This window comes from Myripristis murdjan, chromosome 10 (assembly GCF_902150065.1).
Source record: "Myripristis murdjan chromosome 10, fMyrMur1.1, whole genome shotgun sequence".
NCBI classification, from domain to species: Eukaryota; Metazoa; Chordata; class Actinopteri; order Holocentriformes; family Holocentridae; genus Myripristis; species Myripristis murdjan.
This window is the reverse complement of record NC_043989.1, coordinates 11,870,428-11,890,166: the sequence shown is the minus strand read 5'-3', so window position 1 is coordinate 11,890,166 and position 19,739 is coordinate 11,870,428. Positions and strand designations below refer to the sequence as shown.

The 19,739-nt window shown below is 40.8% G+C and overlaps 1 protein-coding gene across 1 annotated transcript; it reads left to right on the top strand.

The window, feature by feature from the left end:
- The first annotated feature begins 14,729 nt into the window (after positions 1–14,729).
- On the top strand, positions 14,730–19,739 carry gla (galactosidase, alpha). The gene is made up of 7 exons (XM_030061933.1): positions 14,730–14,996; positions 16,408–16,582; positions 17,460–17,634; positions 18,079–18,170; positions 18,341–18,502; positions 18,757–18,954; positions 19,152–19,739. Exons 1-7 carry the CDS (start codon positions 14,836–14,838, stop codon positions 19,482–19,484), a joined length of 1,296 nt encoding a protein of 431 aa, XP_029917793.1. The 5' UTR covers positions 14,730–14,835; the 3' UTR covers positions 19,485–19,739.

The window sequence follows — 19,739 nt, the reverse complement described above, 5'->3', positions numbered from 1 at the left end:
CAGCCTCTTACCATTTCACACACATAACACCAGGAAACAGAAGCACATGTGTAGGCACAAAATTAATGTTTCCATGTGTAAGATTTTTGCTATTAAAATCTTATAACAACAATCAGCACTATGCTGTATGAGCTGCTCTCTGTCAGCAGTTTTCTTTGGTCGCCCTCAGTTACCCACTAATACTTATGATTTCTTTTTATTTTTTATTTTTTTGGTATATTTGATCTAAAACTCCTGGTGCTGTCTTAAATTAAAGTGCCTGCTGGAATATTTTTGCCACCACCAATTTAAAATTATATTACATACAATTAAATGTCAATTTTATCCGGAGTAACTTGGCTACAACAGCTGAATTATCTTCTTTTTTTTTTTTTTTTTTTTTTTTTTTTTAGATCGCCAACATTACAACAACCACACTGGGAAGGAGTGCAAGGGTCAAAAAGCCACAGTGCCTGGATATTAGATCTAAGCCATGTTCCTGCATCTCTAGGAAATTCATATATAATAGAGAAATGCTGGGTGGAGCAATAACAGCCTGGGAGGAAATATCGGTTTCTTGTGACAGTGATAAATGAATGAGAAAATGCTACACATGTCACCTTTAAATATATGAGTGTAAACAGAGGGAATCGCTTGGCCCACACAGCATTATGGATGCAAACCTTGAGAATGTCACCCAGCGTATGGATACAGATATCCTTGCATGATAAACATGCCTTTACTATCTGGCCATGTTAGTAGACTGCACTAGTGAGTAAGTGATCTATGTTCCCTGTCTACTTTCCCTTAAATGTCCCTTGACCAGCGGTTAAGTTGTCTCTTGGTTTGCAAGATTTGGCCATTTTGAATTCACATTTTCAGTTCATGGTGTCATCTAGTAAAGTCACTTTGGTTGATTGGACTGTAATCTGTTGGCTCATCTTATCTTTACTGAGATCTTTTTTTTTTTCTCTCATGGCAGTGCCATTAGTCATCGAGTCGTTACTCAGTTGCCAGATTTTTCTGATAATTGTCCTTTTGTTGGCTTGTGGATTAGATAATTGTTGCTAAGTATGTTAACATTTGAGCAAAATGTTGCAATCATCTTCAAAAGGGATACTAAATATAGGAGGTCCTTTTACCTTTAAAACTGAGTGCCACTGCTTACATAAAGGGATGTAACATATATTTCTCTTACTTAAGTGGATCCATATCACTACAGTTACTAGGTTTTTATTACAGAATAAGGATTTCCAATGTGAAGAAAAACACTTTGAAAGTCAAAATATGATTCCTTCTTTTCTTCATTGCCCTTCATCGCCTTAGGTTCCTTTCAGCACTTTGGAAAAAAAAAAAAAAAAAAAACTCAATATGCCACATGATGTGTCCAAATTTTTGGACAGCTCTGTGAGTGCCACGGGTTCTTTTCAGAATATTTTAAAACAGAGAGGGGAAGCCATTTCTTCAGTGTCATCCGCCTTATCTGTCAGATCCAACCCCAAGGTTTGGTGGCTCAAAAGCCCAGATAATGGATGGTGCCTTGAGGTAATGAAAGAACAATATTTGCACCCAGATTCCTGAAGCTCACCGCGGCGGGTTGAGTGAGGCAGCGGAAAGGTGGGGGAGAGGTTGTTGTGGCTGTAGTGAGTAATGCAAGGGAGACAGCCATCAGCAATCATTTCTCCTGTTCCTCTTACACCTACTGCAGAGGTTTAAATTATTCCACTAGATTTACTCGCTGGATTGAAGCTCTGTTGACACCCTCCTCCCATGCAACACATCTCTCGCAGACAGCCTTTTAACATCAGGCAGGTAGCTGGGGCAAAGACAAATGTAAACAAACACGTGATGCCGAGAAGAGTCGACATGTTGCTCTCTGTCCACCTGCTTTGCGTGAGTCGGAGAGAGGGTTGATGCACGGTCACGGGAGCAGCCAGATAATTTCTAGGGAGACAGCCAGGTCATTCAATATCTCTGTAAGTTTTTTTTTTTTTTCTTTTTTTCAGTTTGAACAATGAAATTAAGAAATGATGTGCCTTCTAGCACCATGCTCTCAAGGACACATGGTGAGAGAACATGCATTTCAAGCAGAAAAGTCTTTCCTCTCTGCATGCTTATAGAAAATCCCATGTGGATTCATTTCCACTAATCTCTTGCTGTGCTTCCACATTTCTGTAACTCCAACATCTGACAGAAGTGCTACAGCTAGAAGACCAGCTTGGTGTTTACATGGATAATGCTTATAGACATGCACACACACTGCACTTTTTTTCTGTGCCTGAATAGGAGAAACAAGGAATTAGTACCTTGCCAATCCCTCCACAGAGTGAAAAGGCACAGCAAGGAAAATGGTGTCAGCCCTCTTTTTAAAATTCCCTCGCTTTATGAGATATTCTGAATTCCTTGGGGAGAGCTTAGACGAAGATTGAATTAAGTATGACTGCAATTTTTCATACAAGATAATACCATGAAATCTGTAACGGCTCCACTCCAGTGCAATGTAGTGAATGTGTTTCGTCTCTTTAAGCCTGAACAGATGAATGTATAGGCACTACGCTCCACTGTGATTATGCTTCCCCAGCTTAGTTGCCCATAATGGCCTTTCGCAAAACCTTAAGTACAGATTGCAGGTTGTACAGAATACTGTTATTAGATGCACAGCGTGCTAAATGCTCCTCCTAGGACGCGTAGAATTGACTGAGGCTGGCATACTGATCATGGAGTCCAGACTAAAGCAAGTGATACATATACATGTTTAATTTTATTCATAAGAAGACACCAGAGTGTATGAGTTTTCAGACTAATATGCATGGAAACTGGCCAGTGTGTGGAAATAGGTATTTGTATGATATTTAAAAAAAAAAAAAAAAGATGAAATAAAACATTGACACAGGCTACACCACCAATGTTGACATGCAACATTTTTGGTGCAGAAATGAAAAAAATGGCAACATTTTATGCTAAAGCACGGAATTCGATGGTTGAGTCTACATGGTTCACATCGTCTGCCTGACTCATTGATAAATGACATGCTTATTATTGCTTTTTGTCAGATAAGTTTAAGTCACCCCCCTCAATTTTACTTAGTATGCCTTTAAGAAAAAGATAAAGGGCACAAGATTTTATGCTTTCCATAAAAAAGAAATGCATCTTCATAGACCAAAATAGCTATTTTTAACTATTTCTCTGAAAACAAATTTCATATAATTTTAAGAGGGTTAATTAGATCAACACTGCTGTGGGCTATTGTATGTTTAGTGTTGTTTTGTGATGTTATTAATTCCATCGAGGACCACTTTGGAGAAAAAGTGTCTCTATAATGTTTTAAGTGCCGTCCTCTGAAATTTATGTGAAAACACGATTAAGGACACACCTGCGTAGCACCTTCCCACCTCATAAAGTAGTTTGGACAAAGGCTTGGGAAGTCACAGTGCTAATGTCTTAATCTCACCTTGAACGGAGCTACATTCAGCTCACACCTCTCGCCAGACCAAAGGTTCCCGCTCTCTGAGGAGAGCAGGAGATGAATTCTGCAGTGCAATTTTAAAAGGAAGGGGGAGAGGTACTGTTTTAGTAATAACAGACGTGTAGGTCTGCCTGCACAGGGCTCCATTATTCCCTCCTACCTTTGCAGCTTCTCTTAACCCTACACCTCATTCCCTTTCTGCTCCTCACTCTGCCCAGACTGAGCAGATTTAAGAAGTCTGCAGGTAAGTAGCTATAGACCTTGGGACTGACATCTTTAGGAGGAGAGGAGATAGCTGCTATGGTACTCTGTCTCGCTCTCTCTGTGTGTATTAGGTGTGTGTGTGTCTGGGTGGGATGTGTTCATTGCTTGTTGTCTTGCTGACTTCCTCAGTGTGTCCATCCCTCATCCACCCCATTGTCAGGCCTCTGCTCCTCTCTCCTGCTGCTATTTAAGTAAACAGAGGATTTTCTCTACCTCCCTTTCTCCCCTGTCCATCAGACAGCACTCACACTGGTGTTAATGCCCAGGAGAGCAGGCGAGTGAGACAGCTCGCTGCCGTTTTCCACCGCTGCTCTGACACTGATTCACTGCTGTAGGTTGGCTGGGAGAGGCGAGCCAGGAGGGAAATCATTATTTCCCAGAGAGACGGTGTGTATGTCCGCGTGCTTCTGGGTGAGTGTGTGTGTGTGTGTGTGTGTGTGTGTGTGTGTGTGCTCGCCTGTGTGTGTCTCAGTGCTCATACACACAGGGTTAAGTTGAGACGGCTAAATGCTTCCTCGCCCTCCCACAGAAGAAAGAGACAGGAAAGACAGCAAAGGCGAGTGAGACAGAGATGAGTTCTTTCCCGGCTCAACTAAACTGTCTCCAAGACGGAGTGATGACCAGCACTTTGCTTCCCTGTTTGCCTGTCAGTCATCATAAAACCACCCACTTTCTGGACTTTGATACTGATTGGCAATGCATCTGATTCACTCCGTTTTAATCGACTGACATGCATACAGAAGACATGCACAGTTGCTGATGGACGCCTTCGAATATGAGTTAGTCGTATTAGTTTTGAGGGTCACGCTCTCCCATTTCTGCTTATGAAAGAAAGTCTTCGAGAAGTTACCGACCAATTTGCCAAAAAGAGTTTGAGATACATTTGAGAGGAGAAGATAACAGCCTGCTTAAGGGCTCTGAGGTCTTGCATGAAGTAGCTATGTGGTGCTTACAAGCCAAGTGATGCAACTCTTAAATTTATTCTTCCAACTCCGAAACAGAAACACTCCCAACTCTGGGCTGAGTTCATTCTGGCTCAGTAGTGCATCAGAGTTTTAAAAAGCATCAGCCAAAGGCTACAGTTACACTTGTTATTTCAATGTGATTTTTGAGATGCAATTCTCAAGACCAGATCACCTGAAATGGCTGTTACGCAACTCACGGCTGTATTTCTTTAAATACATGAAATGTCTGTGGTGCTTTTCACTGTTCTCCCTCTTCATGATTTCACATGTGGAAAAAAACAACTTCTGCTGTCAGTCACATGGCAAAAAATACCCATCCTCATAAGCCATTTAGTCTCATATTCAGTTTTCTGCTTTATTCTGCCGTGTTTCAACATTTTTTTTTTACTTTATCCCAGAAAACTGCTTTGGAAACAAGCAGGCTTCTCTCATTCCACTTGCATATTTTTTTCACTTTTCAATCATTTGTTTCTTCCTTTCACAGAAAAAAAAGATTTCAGCTCTGAATAAAAACTAAATGACTGGTTAAGATGGATATTCATGCCAACATACAAACCAAGTATGACATTTCCACCAGCGGTAGCCAGAAAAATGAAGTGGAAATTTGAACTTGGTTTTCCACATTTACGACCATCTTCTTTATTCAGAGTGATTTGAAATATTTAGCCAGCTGTTTGTTTCAAAATATTTACCTTGAAAAACAACCTAAAGGAAACAAAAATAGCAAAAATCTCACCATGTGCTAAAAACACTGGAAAATGATCCACGGTGATGTGAAACCGCATAGAAATGTGTTAAATGAGCAAATCATGCTCGCACTCTTCAACACCACCTAGTGGCTGTAGCTTGGAGTGTAGTAAAACCCTGTTAGGGATGCAACTAATATTCACTTTCAATGTCAATTTATCAGTTTATCATGTAGTCTAAAAATTGTCAAAAATAATGCTAAATGGTCATGGCAAGTCAGCAGAGCCCAAATATTGATGATGACAAATTGATGTCTTCAAACTGATTCCTTGCTCTGACCAGCAGCCAAACAAACCCAAAAGTATTATTTTTATAATGAAAAGAACAAAGAAAAGAAAGCCATTTTTAGAATCTTAGTCATGTTTTGGATTTTTACTTGATAAATGACAAAAATGAATAATGATTTATTGTCTAATTGTTTTAGCACTATGCTCTGTTAGGCTTCTGTGCTGCGATGTATCTGCGGTCAAGGGCAACTTTATGAATATGTATAACTCTCCTGGAGTTGAAAACCTGGAAAGCTAAATGTCTGATGAACAGCCTGAATGGGCTCCATAGACAACAGGGCTGACTGTGTAAACTCATCATCAATCATGGGTCCCTAAACAAAATCCTGCTCGAGGTCCTCAAAATCAATAGCTAGACTGCAATGTCACCCCTAACCCTGGGCAATGTCAACTTAATGTGTTTTTTTTTCTTCTTCTCCATAATCTAAGCATGTCATTTAATGTGTCCTGGCATGAACAGTCATGAAAAAGTCATAGCGGCTATCACATCCTCAAAATTAAATTATTTGACTGACCGCCTCAATGTACTATAATCTGAGGGCCGTCCAGCCACAATGCCAGAAAACAGATGTAATTTGGACGACCCCAGATGTCTTCCAGGGTGACAGAGGCTGTGACAATTCAAAAAGGTCATTTCTTCTGTGCTAATTAAAAGACGAGGAAAAAAGTCCCTTCGTTAAATATCACGTATCCCTGAGAATGCCAAAGCCAGCATGATAATGAACGCTTGTGATGTCTCTTAAGGTTAGCCTTTCCATCTTCATTGCTTGTTTTCCCTGGCAGGTCAAAGGCAAGGCTGAGCCAGCAGGATCCTGTCAGTCTGCACATTCTTTTACTTCAGCTTTTGTTTTTATTCAAAATCAATAAGCAAGGAAGATGCAATCAGTAAAAGCCATCCCCACTGCCTGGGAGAAAAAAAAAAAACTTTGCATAATTTAAAGTTGTTGGATATGATGAGAAACACACTCACACGACAAATGATGAATGTCAAATACTTTGACTTCATCCATCCAAAGAGATTAATATAATAAGTTTAATTAATGAAGTATTTGTATTGTGTTATCAAAAGTCTCTGGCTAGCAGGTAATCAATTTCAAAAAGATATGTTTTTGATGGATTTACTATTTTAGATTACAACTCAATAGATAGATAGATACTAGATAGAGACCATTTAAATGCACAGGATGCTTTTCAAGACATGATGGCTGAGTTTTTGAGCAGGAAATACTTTGACAGGTGATGTCTTATCACACTGACCTAGAATTAATTATTTATCAAACACCTCTGTAAGCGAGCCACATTTTCCAGCCTCGAAATCCTCTCTTCTGCCTCTCACTTTCTCCCTCGGTCTCTCTTCCTCGGCGTGCTCATCGGTTGTTCATTGCTGCAAACATGAAGCAAATTGCATGGAGGGGATTTGCTGAAAGGAACTTCATGTTTTATTTTGTTTCACTTTTTTAGGTACTTGGGATGGGGAACGTGTGAAGCATTTCACAGCAGCGGCCAGGTACTGTGGTACTTTTCTGTTGCTTGCTGCTGTGTTCAAGACACACTTTGCTGACACAAGGCAGTGATTGCAAAAGGCAATTAAAAGGATTCTGTTTCTCACAGACGACAGAGGACGTGTGTTAGTTTGATCTGTGAGTTACAAACAGTTAAGAAAAAATGTTGCTCTCTTTCCAGCAAACATTCAAATTATTTTCTATCAAGCTGTGGAGCCTATAATAATGATGATTGTCTAGACTATAAAGCAAATCCAACACACCCAGCAAGTCTTGTTGCCGTGGAAACAGGGGCCTGCTGAGAAGCCAAGAGCTAATAATTCTGTGTGAGGTGGAGATGGGATGGGAGGCAACCAGCCTATGAGGGTGGAAGCATGAACGTGTGTATGTGTGTGTATGTGTGTGTGTGTGTGTGTGTGTGTGTGTGTGTGTGTGTGTGTGTATGTGTGTGCGTGTGTGCAGTTCACAATATGCATGTTCATGCTGGAGAGTGGGGACTTTGGTGTTTGAGGAGGATGCACTGGGAGCAGTGTCGGTGAGTTGAATTCCTGCGCTGTTTTCTCACTTTCCCATCTCCCTGTCGGCTCTGAAACTCTCAACACTGGCATCTCTGCGGGGGCTCCCATAATAAAAAGTCGCAGCATTTTTCTTTATTACCTCTGGGTTGCGCTTTGCATCAGTACACTTGTTCTGGAGTGTTTTTTGGTGCAAAATCGTTCAATACACTTAAATGTGAAAGACGAGGCCCAGGAGAAAATGCTTTGCAGGTGCTCCGACACCCCATTTACTGTCCACTGCCTGCTGAGCAATGTTCTGTCCCATCCAGTTACCCCCCACTACACACACCTCACCCAGTAATGTGTCACTTTAACTACATGGGCATAAAAAGTGCTGCACCAACTCAATTTTTTCGGAGGCTTGCTACTTCTTATGACATATGAATAAATGTGTGGTCGATAGATAAAATGTCCCCATCAAATGTCATTTGTCAAGCACTCAACCCTGCTGTGAGCGCTGAGAGCTATGACTCTTCCCTCATTGTGACCTACATATCTTGTTTTATTTTGGAGAAGTCAAGCTAAACAAAAAACAGCACATTTGACTTGGGGGAGGGAGGGGGGGTTGACGCTGACATACTTTATTTAACAAGACATTTATATTTCAGTGACCTCACGCAAAAATAACAATTTCTTGCAAAAGTCCTTCTGGTGATTAAATCAGTTCATGTCAGGACCCGAGGTGTCAGCCTTTCAGTCACTATCCTCCACTATCCTTTTGAGAATAAAACTTGTAGGATATTGGTTAATTTTGCATTGACTTCCAGTGACAACGCGCATTGGCATTATCATTTCATAAAAACACTTTGCTTGCAGACAAGGAGTCGCTGAATGAAAAGAAATGTAAAATGCATCTGTAGCTGGAGGGTCTCTTAAAAGAGGAGCACAAACAGTTTGAAGACTGGACATGAAATTCATGAGGAAACTATTTTTTTTTTCTTTTCTCTTTCACCTCAGAAGACAACACTGAACATTATTGACACTGAATGTAAAAGGAAAAAAAGACTTCAATTAATTTTGCAGTCAGCGGAGAATAATGTGAGGCAATGCTGCAATAGCTGTTTTTGCTTTTTTGGGGGTGAGTGCTAATAATTTAAATACATTTAATTAGGCATGATGTAGGTTTACACAGCAAACCACCTAAACTTATGAACTTAGATAGATAGATAGATAGATAGATACTTTATTCATCCCGCAGGAAATTCGCATGGGACTGAACAAAGTTCCCAAACTCACAAATGTGTACACCACCATAAATTAAATATATAAATAAACATAAAATTATATTTTGATGGATGTAATAGCAGTCACAACCTCTAAACTTGGTGTCAGATAATTAAAGAGTTGTGAATAGGCTTGCTTTGACCTACTATTTTCTCATTAGCGTTTACTAAAAAAAAAAAAAAAAAAAAAAAAAAAACCTAAGCATTCGACTTTTAACATCTTCCAGCATACTGCAAATATTGTTAAAGGGCCAAAAACTCATTTGAATTCAGTCGTGCCTTTGCCATATGATTCGAATGTCACAAAGCTTTCCAGTCAAGTGTAACGGGGTAATGGACTGAACCTTTCATTTTTACCACGATAGAGATTTCAGAGCTCGGTAAACAACGAGGAGATGTTTGGCGCAAAGAAACCGAATCTCCACAAATGTAGACATGGAATTGCAGCCAAGGGGTCTCCTAAATGCCTTGTGATAGGGATCGTGCCTTGTTGCCATGGTGATAGTGTTTATAAGTGAATCCTTTAACCAGTTTCTATCTACCGTGATTTCTTGTTTAGGTCTCGTTCCATTATAAATTCATGAGGAACCGTCATCTTCTTGCTTAGATGCATGTGGTGTATTGGTCCATCTGTTTGTTCTTCTGCAGCTCACAAAAGATAATGCTGCTAATTAAGCAACAAGAACACACTGGATCTCATTGTCTTCCCTTTTCTTTTGGCTGGGCTGAATTGTATGGGACCAGGTGGAATAATACGAGCTGATAACCTGCTCCCCGTAGGCTATCAGTTCTTTCCATCACCAAATAGAGCAATATAAACCGCACATTTCATGTGATAACAAAGAAATAGAACTTCGCGTGACATTATTTATATTCCACTCAGAGCAAAGAGAATGAAGAATGTGCTCCGGGGTGCAAACCCACCCTGAGAAATCAATTTGCAGGTTGGTAGTAACATATTGAACTTCTATACAGAATCATCTCTTCAGGTAATACAGAGGCAATGTCTCAAAGAAAACAGGAGCTGAATTTTTCAACCTCAAACGAAAAATTAAAAAGAAAGTGCAGCCCAAAAGAGATAAAAATTGATTCCACTCTTTGAGCATCAGTGGGAGGTACTTGGCTACAAAAAGGAACATGTTAAAAAATTCAGAGTTTTGTCAGTTTATCAGTTTTGTAAATTCATGTTTTACAAGCCTTTTTTTTTTTTTTTTTTGCGCTGGAATCTAAAGCCCCGTCTATCCAGAATATAGTGTAAGCTTTCAAGCTGCAAATATCTTGATACATAGGAGATTTCTCTTATCAAAGCTTTTGGCATAATAAGAGGCAGTGCAGTTTTATCCCTGGAAACTGGTCAAAAGACTGACTTTATTCTGTCTTTATGTACTGCAAGAGGACCGTCCAGGACTGTCATTCTACCCTCTGCCCAAGTATAAAAATAACCTGCAATCAAAAATAACCCACAGATATTAATGACCCTATAAGCAAGCAAACATGTAAACTAAAGTCGCTGTGGAACTTACTTTACACTAGGAAGAGTGAGTGGCACTGATGGAGGGATAAAAACTTGTTCTCAGCCGTCCAGGTCAGTTGAGCAAACAATTCTCTAATGGTCTGGAATAACAGCTCTCGACATGATTGATGTGCCGCTGATTCTCATTTTTAAAATCGAAAGTGTAGGTTCTCGGTAACATCCATTCGCTAATAAGCCGCAGTTCATCCCAATAAACAGCAACGGCAAAACACTTCCCTCCTAACAAGTCATTTGTTCTAGTATTGATCCGGAAAAGTATCTTTAAATAAGTTTCAGCGGTGCACTAGTATCAACAAATTCGACAAATTGATTTGTATTGGAAATAAATTAAATGATCTCAACCCATCTGGAAATTATTTCACTTGTTTTAGTCAATACAACAACCAATTCAATCCTATCCAACACTGCATACGACTTTGATAAAGTGGGCAATTTTTTGCAGTGCACTTCTTATTTTAGCTGCTACATTTGGTGAAGTGATACAAAACTTTTAAAATGCATGATAAATATGACATATGTGATATATGTGATAGGCGACTTTGGGCAGCAGTGACCAACATTTAATTTGAGGTACACCAGTGGCCCTCAACTGTGGTTCCAATAACACAGACATGATGACCAAACCACTGAAACAGGCTGAGATAAGAAGTAGATACACTCAAAATATGCTTGAGTAGATCTAATGCATGCTGAGCTGGAAAAACAGGAGATTTCATTTGAAATGTTCTGCCCCTCATAGCTAGTTACTGAATTTTTTTGCACTTTGTTTGCCAGCTCTGCCGCAGCACCAGGCAGTACACCGTTCTATCTAATTATTATAGGGACCATGGGGTGATCGAGTCTCCTCAGAGGCAGGGGTGGCCGTGGCAGACCCACAGAGCTTCTGTAATAACAGCCAGAGCAAAGGTCAGCCTTTGTGTACTCCTTGACTTCTTTAAGCACCACAAACTGAATCATGTATCGATTACACTATTAAAATTGATTTTCTCAAAATATACTGAGTTACCCTTTACTGAGGTCCTGCTCAGGGGTAGCGGCCCTAAGATCATTACTAATAATATTTTAGACTTAATCACTAGGAAACTATGATTGCACACTATTTTCACATTGGCAACAGGGTGAAGTTGTAATTAGGGATATAATTATCAGATCAGAAATGAGATGTGTTTTTAAAGGAGTGTATGGACATGAGTTCCTCGCAAGGGAAAGGACAGAAAATATTTGGGATGTGACATGAAAAAAATAATCTCTGTACAATCATACATTGTTTAAATAGTGAGATGTTTGAAAAAAACAAAACAAATAGGAGGGAATGGGTTGCTTCTGTCCGTTAATCCCCTTAGCTAAGGGGCGATGAGTAATCTTTTTACTGAATAATTTATAAAGCTTTATTGATAAAAACAACTTGCCTCCAGTACAGTGACTAAACATCTGCAGGGCAGAGGCAGAGGCCAAAGTGATGACAATTCTTATATCAGAAAGCAAATTATTTCCCTGTCTGTTTATGTGTCTTATGTAATGTCAATGAAGTCATCACTCAGACATCCCCATTGTTATGGAAATAAAAAAAATATTCAACTGTCTCGAGAGCTTATTGACTGTGTTAAAGGGGATGCTTTCCTCTACAATGCCCAGAATCTCTTCATCTGTTTACCACATTGTTGCTGTATTGTTACATGAAAATTGGTGTTGATGCAATGCATTGTGGTCCCCATCTGTGAGATGAGGTGTAATCTATCTCACAAAGAAACAAATGAAATCCAGACACAAGACACAAGATGCTCACAGCTTACCAGCTGTGAGCATCTCGGCAAATTAAAAAAAATAACACAGACAAACAAAATCACCAGTAATAGATTACTATTAAAACCTAACAGCGAACATTACTTCTATTAATGTACCTTCAGTAAGGCCTTCTATATTGCCACATCCTCAACAGAGATTAAGCCTGTTCAGCCTGTTTCAGTGAAAAACTCAAACATCAACACACTAACATTGTAAAGTAACATGACTTGCCTTCCACAAACACTTTGAATCATAGAAAAAAGATTGGGAAATAGAAAAAGCAATATTTCAAGGCAATTGCATTGGAAAATTACTACAAAGGGGAAAAAGTAACTTAAAGGTCATCAGCTGGCATGTAAAGGTTACTAAAGGCCATAGGTGCAGCTCAACAAGGATCAATTAAAAATGCTACAGGTTTCTTTCTCTTCTTCTTCAGTCATTAAAATAACCTTTACATACAATTAGAGGATACTACATGATTTACCACCAGCGGTATGGGTGCCATATTGTGGTAGCTGTTGTATTATAAACGGCAGAAATGACATTTGATGGTGTGGCCACCTGTCCCTATAGATCAATACGATAATGTAACTTCTTGCCAACAAGGCACACCATAACACAGCTTTCTTTTTCATTTCATCCCCCTCCACTTCATAACAAAGTTGCCAACATAAGTCAGCCACAGCACACTCTTCAATTATGTGACACTGGCGAAGAAAGGAACATGATGGATTGGTGTCAAAGCTCTGGGGAGCAAAGAGCCAGACAGCAGCCATGGGCTGCCCATCTGTCAACAATCCCAATTAACCACTGTTCAGAAGGAGGCGCACCCCTCTTTCATGTAGTGTTACAAAAAACAAAACAGGAGTATCTATCACGATGGTAAGCCAGATTCCTTTCTTACGATGAGGAAACAAGATCTGTATCCAAGTGACTTGGATTGGTCCATCCATCAGGAGGGGGGTGAGTCAAATTGAAATCTGACATTTAGAGCCTCAACGCCTTTTCTCACTGGCACCGATATGAACTACAGCAAGTGACAAATTGTTTGTATCAGGCCTGTCCCTGGGTGAAGCCTCTGATAATGTTTAGGGTTGAAATACACACCCTTGACATTTTGCTGAAAGGTCAGGTATTGTGTTCATTAATGCTCCCTTTTTACACACAGGCAGCAGTGGGGATGAGGATTATTGTCATAATCTGGGTTTATGCCAACTCCTGAATGCTACCTTATTTGTTTAGTGTCAGGGCACTAGGAGTCAAGGACAGCAGTGATAGTTTGTCAGGGGCAAGATAACAGGACATGTTTTGGTAAAGCAGTCTGCTGATTCAAACATGTCACCTTGGTTAAAGCTTCAGTACTGTTGCACTAGAGGCTAACTCTGAACGAGTTCTCAGAGAGGTTGATAAGCACATAAACATTTTGCAGCTACGCCTCACTGAAATGTCTGCAGAAAGAGTCAAGCATTTAATAGCCTCACAATACATGCAAAATCCAACCGCTCTAATTCTTATTCTCTCTTTATGAAAACATCTCAGACAATCTCATGAGAAAAAAAAAGTTTAGGATTATTTTGGTTTGGTAGCAGGTTGCCGCTTTATAGCTGCATTGAGAATTGATCTTTAATTCATATACACCCTGCACCAGACAAATTAGTGTCTTGGATCTGGAGCTAATAAACAGCTTGAAGCTTGGTCGATATGTACATAGTGCTACAGTGTTGCTGGCGGCGTGTGTGGCATATTTGATTAGCGAGCCTCCTCGGGGTGGAGTGGGATACATCAAGCCACTTTGTGCACTCTTAGGAAAAGGAAATACAAATAATCCTGGCTGCCTACCAAGGGATTCCATGGCGAATGAATGGAGATGAAAAATTACTATAATACTCCTGGAACCACCTTCCCATGGGGATTTAGTGTGCCTGTGGTACTCAATGCTGCATCTACCTATCTATACATACACACATACATACATGTTTTGTTTTGTTCTGTTGTAATAGTGTCAACATTGAGAGGAGGCACAATAAACAGTTAATGATCATAACCTCTGGTAGTCAGTACTGACTTCAAAGTGATTTTATGCTAATTTATGGTCATTTTTGTCTCCTATAGCCTGTTTTCTCCAGTGGTGTTGCATTTGGATATATCTATCTATACACACATAAATACATATTTCCGCTGTTTCTCTGTTGTAATAGTGCTTATATTGAGAGGAAGGACAATAAACAGTTAATAATCATGTCATGTGGCTTAGCCTTCCTCTCCCCTGTAATCATTCACCTGACTTTCACCTGACTTAAACTGGACCTTGGCGCTTCCTGGTTTATATGGAAATGAGCTGCCACGCCATTGGACAGCTGTAGACGCGTTTTGATTTTAGTGGTCCACACTTACATCAATCATTCACAGGGGCGGGACTCGGGGAGCTGATCACGTCTCGAGAGAGGAAATGCACTTGCTGTAATATATTGGTAAACTCTCAGAGATTGTTTTGGTAAAGAGTTGAGAAAGAGCGCATCGGGCCAAATGTGCAGAGTTGTGTTTGTTGTGGCGCTCGTCGTGTTGGTCAGCCCTGAGGCGCACGGCTTGGACAATGGTCTGGCGCTGAAACCCACCATGGGCTGGCTGCACTGGGAGAGATTCATGTGCAACACCGACTGTGACACCGACCCCGATAATTGCGTAAGGTAAGATAACAGTGTTCTCTGCGGGTGACAGTGAAACAGCACAGTGTGGCACGTTTCCGAGGAAAACACCTGGAAAACTGCCCTACTGCTGGTGGCCTTCTCTGGGAATGAACTCAAGCCCTGGAGAATGAAAGTATAAATTATCTAAGCGCCACGCTCAGATAAAGACATGCTTTAAATTGCTGTCATAGTGATTCAACCAACCCAGTTCAGAAAAGCCTTCACATTTGCTGTTTTGCTCACCTGTTGTCAGGTAGGTCTTTTTCCCAGAACAAAGTCACAGCAGGAAGTGATGCCGGATGATTTGTAATAAACAGTATAACTGGGTATTTTTTAACACCAGAGGAAATAACCACTATGGCTGATAAAGAAGAGAGAAGCATACACAAGTGAGACTTAAAACTCAGTAACACACACACACACACACACACACACACACACACACACAAAAATTAAGAGAAAGGATGTCACATTTTGGACACTGATAAGAACATCACAGCAATGGCCATTTATCACCAAACATATACTAGGCAATGTGGACAAAATCAAATATCACATTTTTTAATTGGATACCATGATATCTATATTGTGGCAATATTGTTGGAATGACTATCAGCGCCTTTGTAAGAGAATTACCCACAAGATTTTTCATAAATAATAACTTTGAAGAGCAGACAGGTAGAGGAAAATAATAGACCTGCTGGAACAGTCTAACGGGCCAGAAAATTCATCCCCTCTACTCTAATGCAGCTTTTAAAAGAGGAAAAGGCAAAACTTCTGCCATATCACAATATTATAATATCCAAATTCCCAGACGACTATTCTCATATCAGGATATCAATATAATATTAATATATCGCCCAGCCCCGCTGACATCTTTAGTGATAAGCAGCCATTGCTGATATTTTTGCACTGCACTGTCACAGTCATTTTTTTTTTTTTTTTTTTTTTTTTTTTTTTTTTACTTCTGTTGATGAAGTTTCCATTTCTGTAGAATTCAGCGCTTTTTTTTTTTCTTTTTTTTTTCTTTTTTTTGTGCAGCCATAGAGGCTATCGCTGCTCATGCCAGTTGTGAAATGTATAACAAATCCTTGTCGCTGCTGCTGAAGATAAGTGCATCACTTCCTGTGCACAGTGGATTTTTCCTGGGAAAGACCTACCAGCCTGTGGCTATGTAAAAGCTCTCATGAACTGTTTGCAGGCTGAACCACCACTGTGTCATATCAATCATGTGCAGACTAGCAGAGCGGCATTTGCATGTATACACACACATACATATACATTGTGACTTTTTGCTTTAAAAATGTTTTGACGTCTGCTCTGCCATTGCTCCTGAGGTCTGTCATGACACTGATGACTGGCATCTATCTGATTGTATCACGCCTGTCTGTCTCCTCCTGTGCGCTGGCAGTGAGCGTCTGTACATGCAGATGGCAGATGTGATGGTGAAGGAGGGCTGGAGAGAGGCTGGTTATGAGTATGTCTGCATCGATGACTGCTGGCCCTCCCACCAGCGCGATGCCCAGGGACGCCTGCAGGCAGACCCCAAGAGGTTCCCAGGGGGCATCAAGAAACTGGCCGACTATGTGAGTAGGTACAAGAGAGACATGAAAGCCCTGTAAGCCCTCACTAAAGCCTCCACAGACATCAAACAAATTAGAAGTTTGTGGTGCTTCATATATATATGTTTAACATTCCCTGAGTGGGGTCTGTGACAAGCAGGGGTCCTTGAGTTGCTGGTGAAATAGGAATAGTTTGATTGGACAAGTAATTTACTCAAGGATGCCTGTTTTAATCAAATTACACTCTCCCCTTTGTCGTTATCACCTCCCCTATATTATGGACAATTATTGAATTCTGCACTAAGTCATATCTAACAAGATTTGTCTTCATAAATCTATCTTTTTAGATGTCCGTGACAAAATAAGTTTGAGAACCTCTGGTCTAACCACATGAGGAGGAAATATGATTACACAGTCAGATTGTGCATTCATTATAAATCCATCTACACAGACCTGCAACTATTTGCATAATGAAGTGAAAAATACCAGATGTGGAAGCCAGGGCTCAGATTTCATACCCACAGAAATCCTGCACCGCCAGCCAAAGGATATATTATGGCATATATTGCCTGAGGCAGACGCATGCTGCCATCCACCCCACCAACACACAGCCCTTTGACTTCCTCGGTGCACAGGCCTTTCTCAGTTGGACACCGACGTGACAGGTTGACTTCTAACCCGGGTTTCATATACAGGAGCGCAGCCACGTACCAGGCAGCTCAAAGTTAAGCTCCCTAGAAGAGGGATATATTTAGGCCTGCGAGGTCTGTGCAGACATGTCTACAGTGAGAGGAGCACTGCTGAGTTTTCAGCTGTGTAGCACCGCCACCTTCTGGTGAAGAAAAAAAAAAACAAAAGCATGAGTGAGTTAATGATTGAAAAATGAATTTGCTGTGTTTAGATCCATTCCAGGGGTTTGAAGTTGGGTATCTATGGAGATGTTGGGACAAGTACCTGCGCCGGATACCCCGGCAGCCTGGGCTACTATGAGACGGATGCCCAGACCTTCGCTGATTGGGGTGTGGATCTGCTCAAGTTTGATGGATGCTACATGAACTGGACTCGACTGGGAGACGGTGAGCCTTTCAGTCAAAACGGTTGGAATAATCACAGCTATTTCTTTATCATAACCAGATCAATATGTGTACTGTATTAATTATTTGTCATTACTATTATTATTATTATTATTATTATTGTTACGACAGAGTGCCATTCTTTTTATATGCTGTTAAAATACCCCTTAGCTGTTGCCAGGTAGTTGAATGTGTGTTCTTTTTGGTACACAGATATTTTTGCACGGTTCAACTGTGGCAAAAGAAAATGTTAATAACGTCACTGGCATTCAAATTAATAGCGTTGGAAGTATGATTCTGACTGGATCATGCCCTACTGAGACCTTGTGATCCATGTTTAATGTCAAATTTCTGTTTTTTTGGTCATAAGCAGGACCCCTTGTGAACTCACCAGACTTTGTAAAGTATGTGCCTTATTCTAACACTTTGTAATTTATTCTCTTCAAGGCTATGTGACTATGTCAAAGGCACTAAACAGAACAGGAAGAAATATCATATACTCCTGTGAGTGGCCTCTTTATGAGTGGCCGTTCCATCAGGTAAGTCAACGTTATCTAGTATTTGACTTTAACTAACTTTATAAACACAGAACAATGTTATTTATGCTTCAAGATGTGTTACACTATGATACAATAGAGAAGAAAGCATCTTTTTTTTTTTTAGTTATTTGCGTCACGACACTGTTGTTTGATCAATTCTGTGCCTCCAGCCGAACTACACAGCCATCCGGGAGACATGCAACCACTGGCGCAACTTTGCTGACGTGTATGACTCCTGGAGCAGCATCAAGTCCATAGTGGAGTGGACCGCTGCCCATCAGGAGATCATCGTCCCCTCAGCTGGACCTGGGGGCTGGAACGACCCTGATATGGTACTCAAACACTTTCCGTCTCTTCACTGTGAGCTCAGACCAAGCCCTGTACACTTTGTCCTACATTTCTTTTATCTATGAGCCATAGAAAGCTTAGTGATTATATTAAAGACAACACAGGGCTGACAAGTTTCTGGAAGTCCACAGGCAGTGCAGATTGGAAAAGACATCTTGTTGCTCTCCAGCTGGATGTTCGTACAGTGCCCACGGGGTAACTCATTTCATTTTTCCTCTTATTCAATTCTGCTTTCCAGCTTGTTATTGGGAACTTTGGCCTGAGTCACGACCAGCAGGAGTCTCAGATGGCCTTATGGGCCATAATGGCTGCCCCTTTGCTCATGTCCAATGATCTAAGGGATATCTGCCCTCGCTCTAAGGGGCTGCTGCAGAACAGACAGATCATTGCCATCAGCCAGGACCCGCTGGGCAAGCAGGGATACCGTACTGCTAAGGTAAACTAGAGACGTTACTGAAGTGTGTGTACACCGTGACTGTCCATGGACAATTATTAGCGCAACACCAAATATTTGTGGTGCTGTCCGTTTACATCCAACAAAACAAATAAAGATATGAGTGATCCAATGTGTAAATCTATCAGATTGATCATAGAATAGCATGTTTTGAGACTCATAAGCCACTGATTCCACAGGTGGACAGTTTTGAAGTGTGGGAGAGGCCTCTGTCCAAGAAGAGGCTGGCTATTGCCGTGTTGAACAAACAGGAGATCGGTGGCCCACGGAGGTTTCCTATCGGCATGGCACCCGGCTGGAAGATCTGTGACCCGCAGTGCAACGTCACCCAGATCCTGCCACAGTACAAGGAGTTGGGGATTCAGACCCTCCACAGCAAGGTGGCGGTGCTTGTCAACCCTTCAGGCACAGTTCTGATGACTGTCACCCCTGCCAACAGACACTTCAAGAGTCATCACAGCCTACACTGGCAGGACACATCTATCAAAGACAAGCACACCACCATTTTGTAATCCATGCGTGGTTAAACAAATGCACTTTAATTGCCTGTATGATTTGGTTGTACATCTTGTCTCAAAGGGTCACCACTGTGACAGATGTGAATTATTAAGTTACTGAGGTCTGGAGTTTGATATGAAATGCCTTTAAGTTTTAAAGAGGGAAATTATACTGGTTGTGCGTACTCATGTCTAAACCAGAACCCAAAATGTTTACAGTACCTTCATTGTTGTGAATTACTGAATAAAGAATCTGGTTTGCACTTATTA